The 16,132-nt window shown below is 41.0% G+C and overlaps 1 protein-coding gene across 3 annotated transcripts in view; it reads right to left on the reverse strand.

Annotated features, from left to right (window-relative positions):
* Nucleotides 1–11,993, reverse strand: part of INTS10 (integrator complex subunit 10) — a 31,821-nt gene extending 19,828 nt beyond the window's left edge. For 2 of the 3 annotated variants that reach the window (XM_039235604.1, XM_039235603.1), the window contains exons 1-9: nt 11,800–11,993; nt 11,149–11,216; nt 9,556–9,659; nt 8,731–8,870; nt 6,516–6,597; nt 5,914–6,054; nt 5,308–5,479; nt 4,696–4,865; nt 3,765–3,898 (exon numbers count right to left, since the gene is read on the reverse strand). In XM_039235604.1, coding sequence (XP_039091535.1) covers nt 3,765–3,898; nt 4,696–4,865; nt 5,308–5,479; nt 5,914–6,054; nt 6,516–6,597; nt 8,731–8,870; nt 9,556–9,659; nt 11,149–11,216; nt 11,800–11,928 — 1,140 coding nt within the window. In that variant the 5' untranslated portion in view covers nt 11,929–11,993. The remainder of the gene's footprint in view (nt 1–3,764; nt 3,899–4,695; nt 4,866–5,307; nt 5,480–5,913; nt 6,055–6,515; nt 6,598–8,730; nt 8,871–9,555; nt 9,660–11,148; nt 11,217–11,799) is intronic. The other variant, XM_039235605.1, reaches the window with a different exon arrangement.
* Nucleotides 11,994–16,132: the final 4,139 nt, after the last annotated feature.

Here is a 16,132-nt window from a genome sequence, read left to right on the forward strand (position 1 = left end):
ATTTTCTGAATTTAACAATTTAGCTTTAAAAATTAATATAAATTTTCCATCTTTTCACTCTTATACATTCAATTTTACGTTAAAAATTAAGTTTATGTTTTTCTGATGATAAATTCTAAGCTTATGTTGGCTTTCAAGTAAAGCTGTGGCGTTAAAACCTCCAATAGTTAAAAAACATTATCAATGTTATAAAAGCCCCAAATTAGATTTTTACATTCAGAGATACAGCTTAAGTGGCATCTGTTTTATAATTTACTTTTTTCCCCCAATATGTGACATCACTTAATCTACTTCCAAATAAGTTTGTCATGTTGTGGAATACAATTAAAGCCCAAATGCCCTAAGAATTGAAAGAAATGAGTTACTTTTGTTCCTTAGATATACCTTCTCCCATGGCCACTCATCTCTTTGGCTCTGCTCCCCCAATGCAAGGTGACATCCAGGAATTACTTATGCTTAAGAATAATAATGCCTTCTGTACTTTACAACAGAGTCCTACCTTTCTTACTCTTCATCTCAAGAAATATTTAGCCAAAGAAAAGAGAGGTCTCCGAGAACTGCAAGTGTTATAAGCGCCAGTGAGCATGGTCAGACATTTTGCCAAAAAATAATAAAGGTAAAACAGCTCCATTTAATTATATTTTGCTGAGAATTTCCTGACTCTTTTATTCCACCTAGGTTATTTTGTCAACTTAATGACCCAAATTGAATTCTCCCTGCGGATTTTTACATCACGATAATCATTTAAAAATATGTACAAATATTTTAGCTAAAAACTCCATTCCTCAAGCTAATCTGAGAAAAAGCGAGTCCTTCCCTCCCACCTTTCTCCCCCTCTCTCAGAGTGTAGTATCCTCCTGCTACTCCTGACACTTGGGGACCTTCCCCACACACTCAATTTAGCTGCCACATTCGTATCCTCCCTTAGCAATGACACATGCCCACATCTCTTTCACAATCAAAACCTGCGAGGCATCCTATTTCCTTAGGGTCCAGCTCCTTGCCACACGTTGCCAATCTAACAAGATATGAACGGGGTATCCACTGGTGTTGCGACTTAAAGAAAACATTCCTTTCTTTACTCAAACTCAAAATGAGATCAGGAGCTTTTAAAAGGGACCTCAGATGTGATGGGAATAGTATGAAGTTCTAAACAGTTCCTAAAATTTAGAGAAATTACTTTAGAAATGCAGAAGTACCCTCTGAAGTTTCGAGGGGATGCTGTAAGCAAGAATCCTGACTGCAGGGAACACAAACAAATGTGTGCGGGTGGAGAACTTATTGCCCACAGGAGAGGACAGCCCCCAGCTCCAGCCATCTGGCATGTCATGTGAGCCAGGGAGTGTGGCACACCCATCTCAGGTGCGCAGCCTCTGTCCCGCTCCAAAAATGTGCCAGCATCAGGGGCCAGTGTATCAGATACTATTGTGAGAAATCTCCCAAGTTTTTGATGGTTATTAAAAGAAACAAAACACTATGAGTATGACAAGATGAGTTGCTAAGCTGAGCTTTGGGCCATCAGGTATGTTCTCTGCTGTGATGGCACATACAGACCCCGGCTGGGGGGCGGGGAGTGGCAGACTGTGGGATAGAATGAAAACCAGGAGGAAATCAGTTAGGAGAGTAAAAATAAAAATAGATGGAAACTCAGACTGGTTAGAGAGCCAGAGTATGAGAGCAGGGCCTGCCAGGTGACACACGATAGGTGAAAAACAGGAGGAACCAGAGGGCCAGAGGGTTTAAATAGCTATTCCATGGCCTGTACACCAAGTTTAAGAGGGAAAAGTGGGAATTCACTCATTCACCAGCTGTGGCTTAGGCACTGTCCAGATGTCCACAACACAAGATGGACAATGCCCGTGGCCCCACAGAGTTTGTACAGAGCTAACGAGGGGACACAGACAGCAAACCAGCAAAGAATAAACAAGGACAATAGCAATAAGGGCTATGCAGAATTAAAAGAGAGCAATAGAGAAAACCGGACAAGCATTTTGAGGAGGCTGCAGAGGGACATATATCTAGGCCGAGAGCTAAGAGACTAGCGCACAGCCAGCAGCAGAGGCCCAGGGGCAGGAAGGGGCTCAGAGCACTGAGGAGCACTGGAGGCCAGCCTGTCTGCAGCATGCAAAGTCCTGCTCAGTAACTGCTTTGAAGCCAAGTGAAGAGTTTGGATTTTATTCTGAGCATGATGGGAAACCATAGAGGTGGTAAAGCAAGGGAGCGACGTATGCTTCATGTCTTTAAAACATCACTAAGGCTGCTGGGAAGAGAAGAAATGGTAAGGAGCACGAAGGCAAGCAGGAAGACCAGAGCACGACCCTGATGATGCATGAGAGCCTGGGATGCCTTGGACAGGGAAGAAGTGTTGGAGATGGAAACAGACTGATAGAGCCAGGTTATTTATACTGACTTATATGGGACATGTCATTGCTTTTAGCTAAAACTAGTATTATTACAACCTATTATCTACATGGCAGGAAGGGTATCTGTGGTCTTAACATGAAGTACCTGGATAAAACCAACGCAGGGCTTGAACTCATGAACTGTGAGATCATGACCTGAAGTGAAGCTGGACGCTCAACCAACTGGGCCGTCCAGGTGCCCCCAGATTAAACTGATCTTAAGGCACATATCTCCTCACATCCAGGTCTAATAAATGTTACTTAGGGGCTGAAGAAGTGGTAACGGAACTGAAAGCAAGAGAGGAGAGGGGACAGGAAGTAGGTGAAACTCTGGGCTCCCCTGAGGTATTTCACCTGGAGTAAGGATTAGCAAACTATGACTTGCAGGCCAAATCCTCCTTTAGTAAATAAAGTTTTATTGGAACATGGCCGCTTCATTTGTTTACTATTGTCTATTGCTGGGCTTTTTTGTCTTGTAACAGCAGACTTGAATAGCTGCAACAGAGACCGCGGAGGCTGTAAAGCCTAAACTATTACCTGATCCTTTACAGAGAAAGTCTGCTGACTCCTGACCTAGAGAGCACTCCTGATCTCCACTGGGCCTCCACTAAAGTTTTTCTTGAAAGGCCTACTCTGCTTTAAAATTAAGTTTAAGAATCACTGTCCCACCCACGCCTGCTGCCTGGCCTAATCAGAAGACCAGTGGTTCTTCACATTCTCTGGGCTCTCGCATCTTCATGCAAACTGCCTACTCTTCACAAATCCAACCCCCCAACTGCAAATGACAAAACCTACACATCCTTCAAGACTGATTTCAAATGCTGACCTCCTTCATGAAACCTTTCTGACATGTCCCCTTGGGCTGTAATTACTTCCTAGCTGGGGAACACTTCAAGCACTTTCCATTCGAAGGTCAGGACTCAGCATAGCACCCTGTCTAGATGTTTAATGCAGTTCATTTGGGTTTGCTTTTTACACTTATTGATGCCATGTTGTCAAAATAGAACTTAAACCAGGGTTTTTCAACATTTGCCTTTTGGGCTGGACAGCTCCTTATCATGGGCCTGTCCTGGTTACTGTGGCATGGTTAGCAGCATCTCTGGACTCTACATGGTAAATATTAATAGCAACTCTTCCCACCAAACCGTAGAAATAAAAAAATGTCCTCAGATACTGCCATATGTCCCGGGGGGGGAGGGGGGAGGCAAAATCACCTTAGTTGAGAACCACTGATTTATACAGTAATTATAATGAAAACACTTAAGTTTTATCAATTCAGTTCCAAAGCTGTATTTTACAAAGACTCATTTACAGCAAACCATAAACATATAATCTGTTAATAATCATATCTGAAAGGATTACCATGGTTTTTTCTCTTCCCTCAGCTAGTTTCCTCTTTTTATGTATATGTTTGTTACGATCAATTTCTACATCACCATACACATTTGATACATCCTCAAGAAGAACCAGCGGAACTTGGCTTGGGGCATTAGGACCTATGGATGGGGGGAAAACACCAACATTAAAAATGCGGCAAGGGAAAGAAAACTTAGTATCAGGTGGAAGTCTACTCAGCTGTTGTCTGAAAACACAGGTCACTAAAAAGTATGTTCAGTGTGATCCCAGTTAGGTAGACAAACAAGTGTACAAGAATAAGAAAAAGACTGTACAGGTACGCACCAAACTGTTAATAAAGGTTCTTTCTCAATGACAGATTACAAATCAAAGTTCTTTCTTTGTATTTGTTCTTACTTATCTACAAATTTTTTATGGCGAAGAGGAATCATACAATTAGCTAAAAATGCTAAAAACATATTATATGTATATACATTATACATATACGTTATAGCCAAAAATCAAAACAATATCTAAATATATGAAAGGCTATAAAGCAATACACAAAAATGAGGGCTATTATATTGGATGGGTAGGTGATTTCATGATCTTATTTTTCTATTTTTCACATTTTTTTAGAATTTATATGGAAACATACTACTTAAAAAATTTTTGTCTCCTACAAAGTCTTTGTGAAATCTATTTCAATACTTTGCTATACCTGCTCCTTTTAAAAACAGTGGCACTGAATATCTGTATTTAGTTTCACAGTACCACTACATCCTTTAGTACAGAAATTGTAAATGAAAATGAACTTACATAAAGACTACCAACAACTAAAAGAAAGCCCTCCAGTTATTTGGATCCAAGAACAAGGTTAAGGTAAATGTTTTCATCTTCTTTCATCATCCTAGCCAAAGCCGGGATTTTGGGAGACTCTTAAAGTTCTTAAACCAACCTTGGAACAGAGATGGTTGTATGCTGTTGACATACTGGAATGCATTCTTAAAGAAGACCAACATAGTGGAATAAACCACTTGGTTTTTATATTTTGCATGAGCTTCATTATCAAAGTTGTTCATATATCTGCAGAGATCCTTCATTCTATGCAAAATATCACCATAGCTTCTGAAAGATGAAGGATGACCAAAATTACTCTCAGCTTGACAGCAAAAGTTCTAGAGAAAAGCCCCAACAGAAGTGCTACATTTGCCAAATGCAGCTGTAGGCATATGAAATTCCCCTTCTGAATTACAGCAGTGATCAGACCGCCATTTTAGGACATGGACACAACAAATAGTAGCTACGTAAAATAGCTACTCTTTCCTCTGAATACCAGGGAATGCTTCAAGCTCAACATCTTCTTAAGAGTTCATACTTTCATCGCAAATTTTTTAATAAAATGAAAAACCATCCTCTTCTGCATAAATACCAAGGCTACAGAATTTGCAAAACAAAAGTATACTTATGCATTATGTGCTTTTTAAGAATGTGATTTTGTTTTTAAAGATCTTGAGAATATGGTATCAGAAGACTTGCTAAGCAATTCTAGAAATGAACAATGTTTTACCGTCTTCCTTTATCCATCTGCCATTCACATCTCATTCCAACAACATTTAAAATCTTAAACAACCTCTCCCAAGGGTCCACAATCTGGGACGATTTTTCAGTCAGCCCTTCTATTATGTACTTCTGAGAGCTCCGTTTGCTAGGTGACATTAAATCAGATGATTCTTGGGTGCCTGAGAAATGAGAAAAGAGTAGCCTACAATTAATCTTACTATTTACTCTGTATGTGGTACTTGACAGAGAAAGAAAAAGTTAGAATCCCCATTCAAAAGACAAGAGTGCAGAATCCCAACACATTATGTGCTTTGTTTAAAGACCACAACTGGCCACTGGTACAGCAGAAAATGACTTTTGAGCTGTGGTACATGTGTGAAGCTCAGTGCACTCACATCATGGTCCAGCAAGTTGACTGTTTTCAGTCAAAGGGTAAAACTGGTTCCAGAAAAGTCTCGTTTCTTACCTGTAATATTTTTTTTTCTAGGACCCATCTTTTAGAAACACTGTCAAACTGGTGTGTATCCAAAGAATAATCAGATTGCTGAGGGATTTTTGAGTCTGCAACTTACTAAAGTCTCAGTAAATAAAACTGCAGGATATTTTCACTTACCTTGGTGCTGACTCTCTATCTGAGTGGACCTAGTGACGTAATTGATATAAAATTCAGCTGCTTTGTTCAAATATTTATATAATAAATTGGCAGGCAATCGAACATCATGGTTGTTAATTATCAGAGGAAGGACATCACAAACTGTTGAAGGGGAAAAATAAGAAAAAACAATTAAGCTGTCTACACTACAATTCTGAGAAAAACAAAATTTATTTTTGAGCTTACATGATGTAATTATCCAAAATATATAGGGGAACAAACCCCTTATGGCACATTTATGTAAAATTTACATTGCACAGGGGCATGAGTGGCCGGCACGAGCAAGGAAGCACACAGGCGGACTTTACATTATGGGTAATGGTCTAGTTCTTGCACTGGGGGACAACTGAGATATTTATTATTATGCTTCATATTTGGTTCTACAAATATTATATAATAAAAATTTAGAAATCAAATGCTTTTTGGACCAAAAAAACCCTAGAATTTAAATTTCATAATATGAAAAGTTCCTTTGCTTTCCACAAATGACCTTATCCCTGAAATGATACTCTAGCATATTCTACTCACTGCAAAGAATTAGTAAAAAATACAATTTTTCTTACCAAATAATTTTCTAAAGCAGTTAACAGGAGATTCTTGTTCTTCAATAGTTTCAGCCTCTAATAGTGCTTCCCCAAGGCCAACCTGATTTAAAATACAACTAGTTATTTAAATGTGTTACAGTTTAAGATGTCAGAATTACATAAAGAAATGGCTTTTTAAATTTACCAACAGTTTGTATATGCAAACTTCCCCAGGAAACAAATATTCTCATTTTAAAGACTAGAAAACAAAAGGATACATCAGCAACACAGCCCAGAAGGAAACCCAAAATTCACCTGACCAACAACTACTTTGTCTTGGTTATGCTCCTCTGAACTAGCAAAATTAAAATGCAAACGAAACTTCTGATAAACTTAAAGGAAACACTGAAGGGGCTCCTGAGTGGCTCAGTTGGTTAGACGTCCAACTTCGACTCAGGTCATGATCTTGCAGTCAGTCTGTGGGTTCGAGCTCCACGCCAGGCTCTGTGTTAACAGCTGAGCCTGGAGCCTATTTCAGATTCTGTGTCTCCCTCTCTCTCTCTGGCCCTCCCCAGCTTGTGTTCTGTCTGTCTCAAAAATAAATAAATGTTTAAAAAAATTTTTTTTTTAAATAAACGCTGGAACTATTAGAATAACAGAAATTTTCTATAAAACATAGAAACTGTCCTCTATATCAAGATGTATTATGTCAACAAACCTTATCACTTTCAAGAGTTGTCAGGAGTAGCCAGTCATGCAGCCTAGGCTAGACGCAGCTGCTCAACTTTTTTTAATTTTTAAATTTTTGACAGAGAGAAACAGCATGAGCAGGGAAGGACCAGAGAGAGGGAGAGAAAATCCCAAGCAGACTCCACCTTGTCAACAGAGTCCAATGTGGGGCTGGAACCCACAAGAACCACAAGATCATGACCCCAGCCGAAATCAAGAGTCGGAAGCCTAAAATGGGTGAGCCACCCAGGTGACCCACAACTGTTTGACTTTTAAGGCCACCTTTCCATTACTCTCTACTATGTATTCCCTAGCACAGTAGAAAGTTGGCTTATCAAAACCCACCAAGGCATCTGCATTATCTCCTGGGGATCACTAGAGGATGCCTGAGGTAGAGGCAGTACGATGTAAAAGATAGTCCTAACACAAACAGTTAAAAGTTGAGTAATGATCAAGGAATGCATTGGGTTGAATAGCATCCTCCCAAAATTCATGTTCACCTCCACTGAGAATGTGACCTTACATATATTTTATCCTATAAAAAAAATAACGTCTTTGTAGACACAATTAGTTAAGATGAGGGAGTACTGGGTTAGGGCAGGCCCTAAATCTAATGACTATAATCCTTACAAGGCCATATAAAGACACAGGAACAGACACACAGGAAAGATGGCCATGTGACAACAGAGGCAGACACTGGAATGATGTAGCTGCAAGCCAAGAAATGACAAAGATTGCTGGTGACCCATGGAAGCTAGGAAGAGAAGGAAAGATTCTTCCCTAGAACCTCCCTGCCCACACCTTGCTTTTGAACTTTCAGCCTCCAGAACTGTGAAAGAATAAATTTCTGTTGTCTTAAGCCACTCAGTTTTCTGGTACTTTGTTTTAGGAGTCCTAGACAACTAGTACAGGGAGGTACAGAAACGGTTAACTAGGACCAAAGCTTGAAAACTAGCATGAGAAAGAGTAAACAACAGAGTCTGAATTAACAGAGTTAGTGAGTGATTTGAATCCTGACTCTTCCACTTACTGGCTATGGAAGTTACTGACATATTTAAGATTCGGTTTCCTTATCTGTAAAGTGGGAAATATCTACCTCAATGGGTCTGGGAAGCACAGGAGATACTGAACTTACCAATGCCTGCCAACAGCACTAATAACTATTACAGATACACGGAATCAGGGAAAAGCACATGAAAGACTACAGACTATGGCTCTCATTTAAATTCAAACATGTTGTTGCCCACATGGAGTAGGATTTTTTAAAAAATTTTACTGTACTTTACAAATTGCAAAAAAACAGCTTGCTGGCTGTTTCCTTACAGGACAACTTTTACTGGAAATTCATAAAGTTTGATAACAGTGACATCCTTTTAGCTTTACTGACAGATTCCTTAAATTCAATCTTATCTAGTGCTCTTCAGAATTTCTGCTCTAGAATACACACTATTGCTTTTAACCCAACTGATGAATGTGTTCATCAATTTTATTTTCTCTTAAGAAAAAGGAAAGGAACAAACCATACCCCATGCTGTACCACTGTTTCAGGGAAGCGTCTCAAAAGTAGAAGCAGCATTTCTGATCGTTCCAATGTGTTGAAGCACTGTTCCGTTACCTTTAGTAACATTTCGCACTGGACTCGACCAGGGAGGGTTTCAAATAAACCTGTACACAACACATTTTACTTTTAAAAATTTCTTTCAGAAAGAAAATCCTGAAGTAAAGTGGAAGGAAGGCATTTTCATGCTACATTTAGAATAACTGAGTTTCACCTATAACCTAGAAGGCTTTTGGGTCAAATGGTATTGGACACAGATGTTCGCTGAATGACCCTAAAACCTCTGGAGGCCTTATTGGATCCATGAGCCCAGAATGGCTTATGTGAAGGGTCACAATAGTGCTTGCTGTTGGCTGAGATAAAGAGGATGCACTTGTTTATGCTGAAATGATCTAAACTAACTACTTTTTTTTTTATCCAGAATTTGAAATCTTTGATTGGCTATAGCAACCAACACAGGGTGAGGGTTAATGAGAGAGGTCATAAATCACTAAAATTTTATCTCCCATTTTGTGGAGATATGCTTAATCTATAGATGCTTTCTGATCACTGTTAAACCTGTTAAAAAATATATTCAATTCCCCAGCCTAACTGATAAACCTACACCCGTTAAGGAAGCTTAAAGGTTTCTAAGCAAATGCTCAAGGGACCAAGTGACACCATTTGTACAGAGTTCAGTTGTCAAGAGCAAAACATACATTTGGGTACCAATAAGATGTGAGTTACCATATAAAATTTAGTAGTCCAGAAATGGTAATTTATACACCCATTAAGTTATCACTCCATTCTTACTTCTTAAAAATTGGGTTTGTTTATCCTGTGAATCGTTCCTTAATGCTGATGTAATAATGCTGATTTCTCTCCACACCACCGGCTGATCTGGGAAATTCACAAACCTATTTTTAAAATGAATGCATTAAATTAAAATGTCAGATTCTATATAGCATTCAAAAAAGAAAATAAGAACGTTAGCGTATGGAGAAAAACACATTTTTCTTTCTTTCTTTTTTTTTTTTTAAATGTTTATTTATTTATTTCTGAGAAGAGAGCATGAGTAGGGGAGGGTCAGAGAGAGAGAGACACAGAATCTGAAGCAGGCTCCAGGATCTGAGCTAGCTGTCAGCCCAGAGCCCAATGCAGGGCTCGAACTCATGAACGGTAAGATCATGACCTGAGCCGAAGTTGGATGCTTAACCGACTGAGCCACCCAGGCACCCCACATTTTTCTTTATTCCAAGTGAATATGTAGATGTAACAAACCAAACCAAAATAAAGATATACAAACAAAAACTAATTAAGGAAAATGAAGTTAATCACAAAAGTCTCTAGAGTTTTTATAAGTGAAAAGACAAGTGACCATAATATATAAAGCATTCCTAAACATCAACAAGGAAAAAAAAAAAAATCTACCCAAAAGTGGGCAAAGACAAATCCCAGAAAGAATGCAAACAATCAGAGATGACTTGAAAAGCTACTCAGTCTTATTAGTAATACAATGAACACAAATTTTTTAAAAAAGCAGAAAGACTGATAATATCCAACGTTGGCAACTGTGTGGGAAAATAGGCGCTCTTACACACTGTTAGTAAAAACGTATATTGGAACAGTATTTTTTGAAGAGTGATTTGATAGTGTATCAACATATAAAATACTATACCCTTGACTGAAAATCAATGTTTAAGAATCTACTCTACAGAAAAACACCACAATACGGGTACAAAATTGCTTAGTGACACTGAAAATAATCTCAAATAACTGGAAACTATCTAAATGCCCACCAACGTTATGAAACCTTATGCAAATATGAAAAAGAAGAGCTCTACATCCTGAGAAGGTGTCCCTCCATTACAGTGGGAGAAGAAAGCAAGCTGCAGCATGATATAAGTAGTATGACCTCACTTTTGTAACCCTTCCCCGCAAATACTTTTATGTCTTCTGTCCTGTGTATGCGTGTGTACACAGACACCCAAAACTCAACTCTGGTTGAGTTGTAGGGACTTTCACTTGTCATTCTCTATGCTTCAGTATTGTTAGAACTTCTGCAAAGAGCATGTATTATTTCCAAAACAAAATAAATTATGGAAGTGTGGAAGAGCACTGGGTGTTAGATGGAAACCAACTTGACAATAAACTATTTGTAAAAATAAATAAATAATAAATAAATAAACAATGGAAAGGTTTCACCAAGAATAAAACAGAAGACTTCTCTGCAGAAAGCATGTCCACAGTTAACCGAAGGCCTACACTCACGACTAAGTAAGCTTCAGATACCAGAGACCTAGATGAACTTGAAGATCTTCCCCCAACTCCCACTTCCACACACAAACAAAACCTCCGTGAGAGATTCAGGGCAGTGCAAGCCTGAAGTCCGGCATCCCCACTCACATGTCGTACAGCAGTCTCCCGGCCGTGGCGGTCCTCTCCGCGTTCCGCTCAATGGTGTACATCTCATACTGCAACACAGATCAGACCCGAAGGTCACAACCTCCTCCGGTCCTGGCTCACCGCGCGTGGCGCTTGTTGGCCTTCAATGGGGACCCCCAACCCGGGAGGGCCTGATCGTAAAGCATCACCTGGCGACGCAGGGCCACAGGGCTTAGGAGTGCGACCCTCGCTCGGGCTCGCTCACAACCCTTTGGCTCCCAACATTGGGGAATATTGTCTCAAAAGTAGCAGCCACTAAACAAATGGCTGCCATAATGATGAACGAGGGAGCGAACGGCCTTTCCCAGGGCCGAGGCGGTGTAGTTTGGGCCACCGAGCAGCACGACACCCCCACGCCTCCAGCCACTCCGACCACGAGCGGGGTCCCAGGTGTCTCCAGGTGCTGGCCTCACGGGAGGGGGGTGGGGGAGGCGTGGGAAGGGTGTCGGAGAGCGGGGAGGGGGGCGGTGGAGAGAAGTGGGATGAGAGGGAGCGCGGTGGCCGGACTGGAGACGGCCGGCCCCCGAGGCGGGAGCAACTCGCGGCCGGGGCAGCCCCGGTGCGGCGCTCACACCTCCACGGACGCGGCCGCGTGCACGGGCCTGACCTCACCTGGATGTTAAAGTCGGCGGGGTAGAGGCTGCGGGCTGTGATCAGCCAAGCCTTGGCTGCCCACAGGTCCTGCTGCACCAGCTCCCGGGCTCGCTGCACCAGGAACTCGCAGTCCCCCTGGGCCGACATGACCCAGGAGGCGTCAGGCCGCCGGCCTCTCAGGCCTTACCTTCCGGCTCCGGAGCCGCCGCCGCCGCCGCCGCCGCGGGGAGCCTTCTGCGCATGTCGGGGTTGGCGCATCCGGAAGGATTTTCCGGGTTTTGCGAGCACCGCCCTTCGGTCCGCCCTCATTGACCGTCCAACCCCTTCTTTCTTCGAGGACCTAAGCGTTTTGGTACCGACTTTTCCAGGTCACCTCCAAAATGTGGAGAAGTGGGTTTCCACGCTTGCGGGCTCTAGCGTGACTCTTGTTACGCTAGGGAGCATGCGCCAGAGCCTGTAGTTGCTGAGATACGGCGCCGGCTTTTTCCGTTCTTCTCCCGGAGTCCCGCGGCTGGGCGGTACCTGGGTGTTCTCGAGGTCTGGTACCCGGAGCTGGCGGGGAAGAAGTTTGAGAGAACAGGCAGAGGGCAGCCTAGGAGGCGGCGGGAAAGAGCGCGCGGGGAGCTCCCTAGGCCAGGGCGGAGTTGAGGAACCTTTTTATGAGAAAAAGTCCGAGGCCAGACTAGTGTCCAAGGTCAGAGGGGCATGGTAATGCCTGGAGTTCGCTCTGGTGCATTTTATCTTTTCAAAAAAGTGTGTCCACATTATATTGTTATGGCTTTATTTGCTGGTTTCTGCAACAAGCATTGAGCTGTTGGCAATAATTAGTACTTGGAAAGTGCTTTGATGCATGCGGTGGGAGCTACAAACATTATTCTTGTCCCAACTGAAGTTTTACAATGATGTGGGCATGTGACCTACAGAAAAATAGCGTGTTTTAATTATCTCTTTCCACCAAATCACTGTCATTTTCACCAAAAGTCCAGATTTGTTTTCCATTTGAGAGAAGGAAAGCAAAAGAATCACCCTGCTCTAGTGAAGCGAGGTCGCATGTCAGAGCTGGAGAAGCAACATTTACCTAATGGGAAGAATGTACCAAAATGTGGATTCAGGGGCGCCTGGGTGGCTTAGTCGGTTAAGCGTCCGACTTTCGCTTAGGTCATGATCTCGCGGTTCGTGGGTTCGAGCCCCGCGTCGGGCTCTGTGCTGACTGCCAGCTCAGAACCTGGAGCCTATTTCAGAGTCTGTGTCTCCCTCTCTCTCTGACCCTCCCCTGCTCACGCTGTCTCTCTTTCTCTCTCTCTCTCTCCTAGAAATTAAAAAAAAAAAAAATGTGGATTCGTTAGTTTTCAATCCAAGTTCTATATACAAAAAGTTTTAGCAAGTTCTATTTACAACTGCTGTCTTCAATCTATTCGATTTAAAGCCAAGAGATTAAGGATTCAAAACTGATTTGTTTTAAAAATAGAAGCTACATGAAAAAATTCAATTTTTAATAAATATGGGTATATATTACTAGTCATGGTTATATGTAAGGTCTAATATATGGTTACTAATTGTGATAATTTATAAATAAGCGATCTTAAAGTTAATGGTGAGTTAATATGCTAACTTTATTTCTTTAATTTTTAATGTTTTTTTATTTCTTTTTTTAAATTTTTAAAAATTTTTTAAAATTTATTTCTAGGAGAGAGAGAGAGAGAGACAGCGTGAGCAGGGGAGCTCGATGTGGGGCTCGAATCCACAAACCGCGAGATCATGACCTAAGGGAAAGTCGGACGCTTAACCGACTAAGCCACCCAGGCGCCCCAATGTTTTTTTATTTCTGAGAGAGACAGCACAAGCAGGGGAAGGTCAGAGAGAGAGGGAGATACAGAATCTGAAGCAGGCTTCTGGCTCTGAGCTAGCTGTCAGCACAGAGCCCCACGTGGGGCTCGAACCCTGAACTATGAGATTATGACCTGAGCTGAAGTCGGATGCTTAACCGACTGAACCACCCAGGCACCCCAATATGCTAACTTTAGAGATAAGTACCAGAAAGGACAGGCACAAAGCAGTAATATAAAGCCTCAGTGCTATCAAATCTATTAATGTCCAGGCTCTTAAAAATAGCCCTTTTAAATTCCCCTTTACTCAAAATTTTTAAAAATTGATTTTGTTTCGTTAGTATCCCTAATGACATCTTAAGCAATATTTTAAGAGATTAAGATTGCTAACAGTCACTGCATTAACATCAGTTGTTCTGTGATCTATTGATTGAATGCTCCAGGAAGCATTCTGGTTCTGAAGGTGCTATTTAATGTGCCCTGATTATGCAAAATGGGAGCCTAATTGTGCCATCACTTTGTAGGCCAGGGTTGCTCAGTGACAGAATGTTTTTGGCTTTGTAAAAAAGAAGATATAAAATTGAATTTAAATAGCTCAGTGTCTTTTTTACCTTATAATGTACAGGCTATAAAAACGGGTTGCTAACTTAAATTTTTTTTGTTATTTAATTGATTTTTACATAAAGTGTTATGTAAGGATTTTTGAGTGGCAAAAATGACTGATTTGGGGTTTTTTAAAAAATCCATTTATTTAGGGGCGCCTGGATGGCTCAGTCGTTTAAGCGTCCGACTTTGGCTCAGGTCATGATCTCACGGTTCTTGGGTTCGAGACCCGTGTCAGGCTCTGTGCTGACAGCTAGCTCAGAGCCTGGAGCCTGTTTCAGATTCTGTGTCTCCCTCTCTCTCTGACCCTCCCCCTGCTCACGCTCTCTCTCTCTCTCTCTCTCAGAAATAAATAAAACATTAAAAATAAATAAATAATAAAAAATAAAATGCATTTAGTTATTTAGTTTTAAAAAGTTAAATCCAAGCTAGTTGACATATAGTGTAAAGATAATTTCAGGAATAGAATTTTTGTGATTCATCACCTACACATAACACCCAGTGCTCATCCCAACAAGTGTTCCCCTTAATGCCCCTCACCCCATTAGCCCTTCCCATCATCCAGCACCCCACCAGCAACCCTCAGTTTGTTCTCTATATTTAAGAGTCTTTTATGGTTTGTCTCCCTCTCTATATTACTTTTGCTTCCCTTCCTTTATGTTCATCTGTTTTATATCCTAAATTCCACATATGAGTGAAATCATATATTTGTCTTTCTCTGACTGACTTAATTCCCTTAGCATAATATACTTTAGTTCCATCCATGTTGTTGCAAATGGCAAGATTTCATTTTCATTGCTGAGTAATATTCCTGTGCATGTGTTTGTTTCTGTGTGTGTGTGTGTGTGTGTACCACATCTTCTGTACCCATTCATCACTTAACATTTAGGCTCTCTCCTTACTTTGGCTATTGTTGTTGTGCTGCTATAAACATTGGGGTGCATGTGCCCTTTCCAATCAACACTCATCTATCCTTAGGATAAGTAATGCAATTGGTGGGTCGTCGGGTAGTTCTATTTAGTTTTTTGAGGAACCTCCACACTGTTTTCCAGAGTGGCTGCACTGGTTTGCAGTCCCACGAGCAGTGCAAAAGGGCTCCTCTTTTTCCGCATCCTCGCCAACATCTGTTGCTGCCTGAGTTGTTAATTTTAGCCATTCTGAAAGGTGTGAGGTGGTATCTCATTGTGGTTTTGATTTGTATTTCCCTGATGGTGAGTGATGCTGATCATCTTTTCATGTGTCTGTTGGCCATCTGGATGTCCTCTTTGGAAAAGTGTCTATTCATGTCTTCTGCCTATTTCTTACTGGATTATTTGTTTTATGGGTGTTGAGTTTGATAAGTTCTTTATAGATTTTGGATACTAACCCTTTATCTGATATGTTATTTGCAAGTATCTTCTCCCATTATGTTGGTTGCCCTTGAGTTTTGTTGATTGTCTCCTTCACTGTGCAGAAGCTTTTTATCTTAATGAGGGTCCAATAGTTTAGCTTTGCTTTTGTTTCCCTTGGTTCCAGAGATATGTCAAGTAAGAAGTTGCTGTAGTTGAGGCCAAAGAGGATGTTGCCTGTTTTCTCCTTTAGGATTTCTTTTTTCTTCTCTAGGATTTTGATGACTTCCTGTCTTACATTTAGATCTTTCATCCATTTTGAGTTTATTTTTGTGTATGGTGTAAGAAAGTGGTCCAGGTTCATTCTTCTGCATGTTTTATTTGTTCAGTTTTCCTAACACCGTTTGCCGAAGAGACTGTCTTTTTTCCATCGGATATTCTTTCATACTTTGTGAAAGATTAGTTGGCCATACATTTATGTGCCCATTTCTGGGATCCTTATTCTGTTCCATTGATCTATGTGTCTATTTTTGTGCCAGTATCATACTGTCTTGATGATTACAGCTTTGTAATACAGCTTCAAGTCCAGAATTG

This window comes from Hyaena hyaena, unplaced genomic scaffold, assembly GCF_003009895.1.
Source record: "Hyaena hyaena isolate Hyena2069 unplaced genomic scaffold, ASM300989v1 scaffold_100, whole genome shotgun sequence".
Classification (NCBI taxonomy): domain Eukaryota; kingdom Metazoa; phylum Chordata; class Mammalia; order Carnivora; family Hyaenidae; genus Hyaena; species Hyaena hyaena.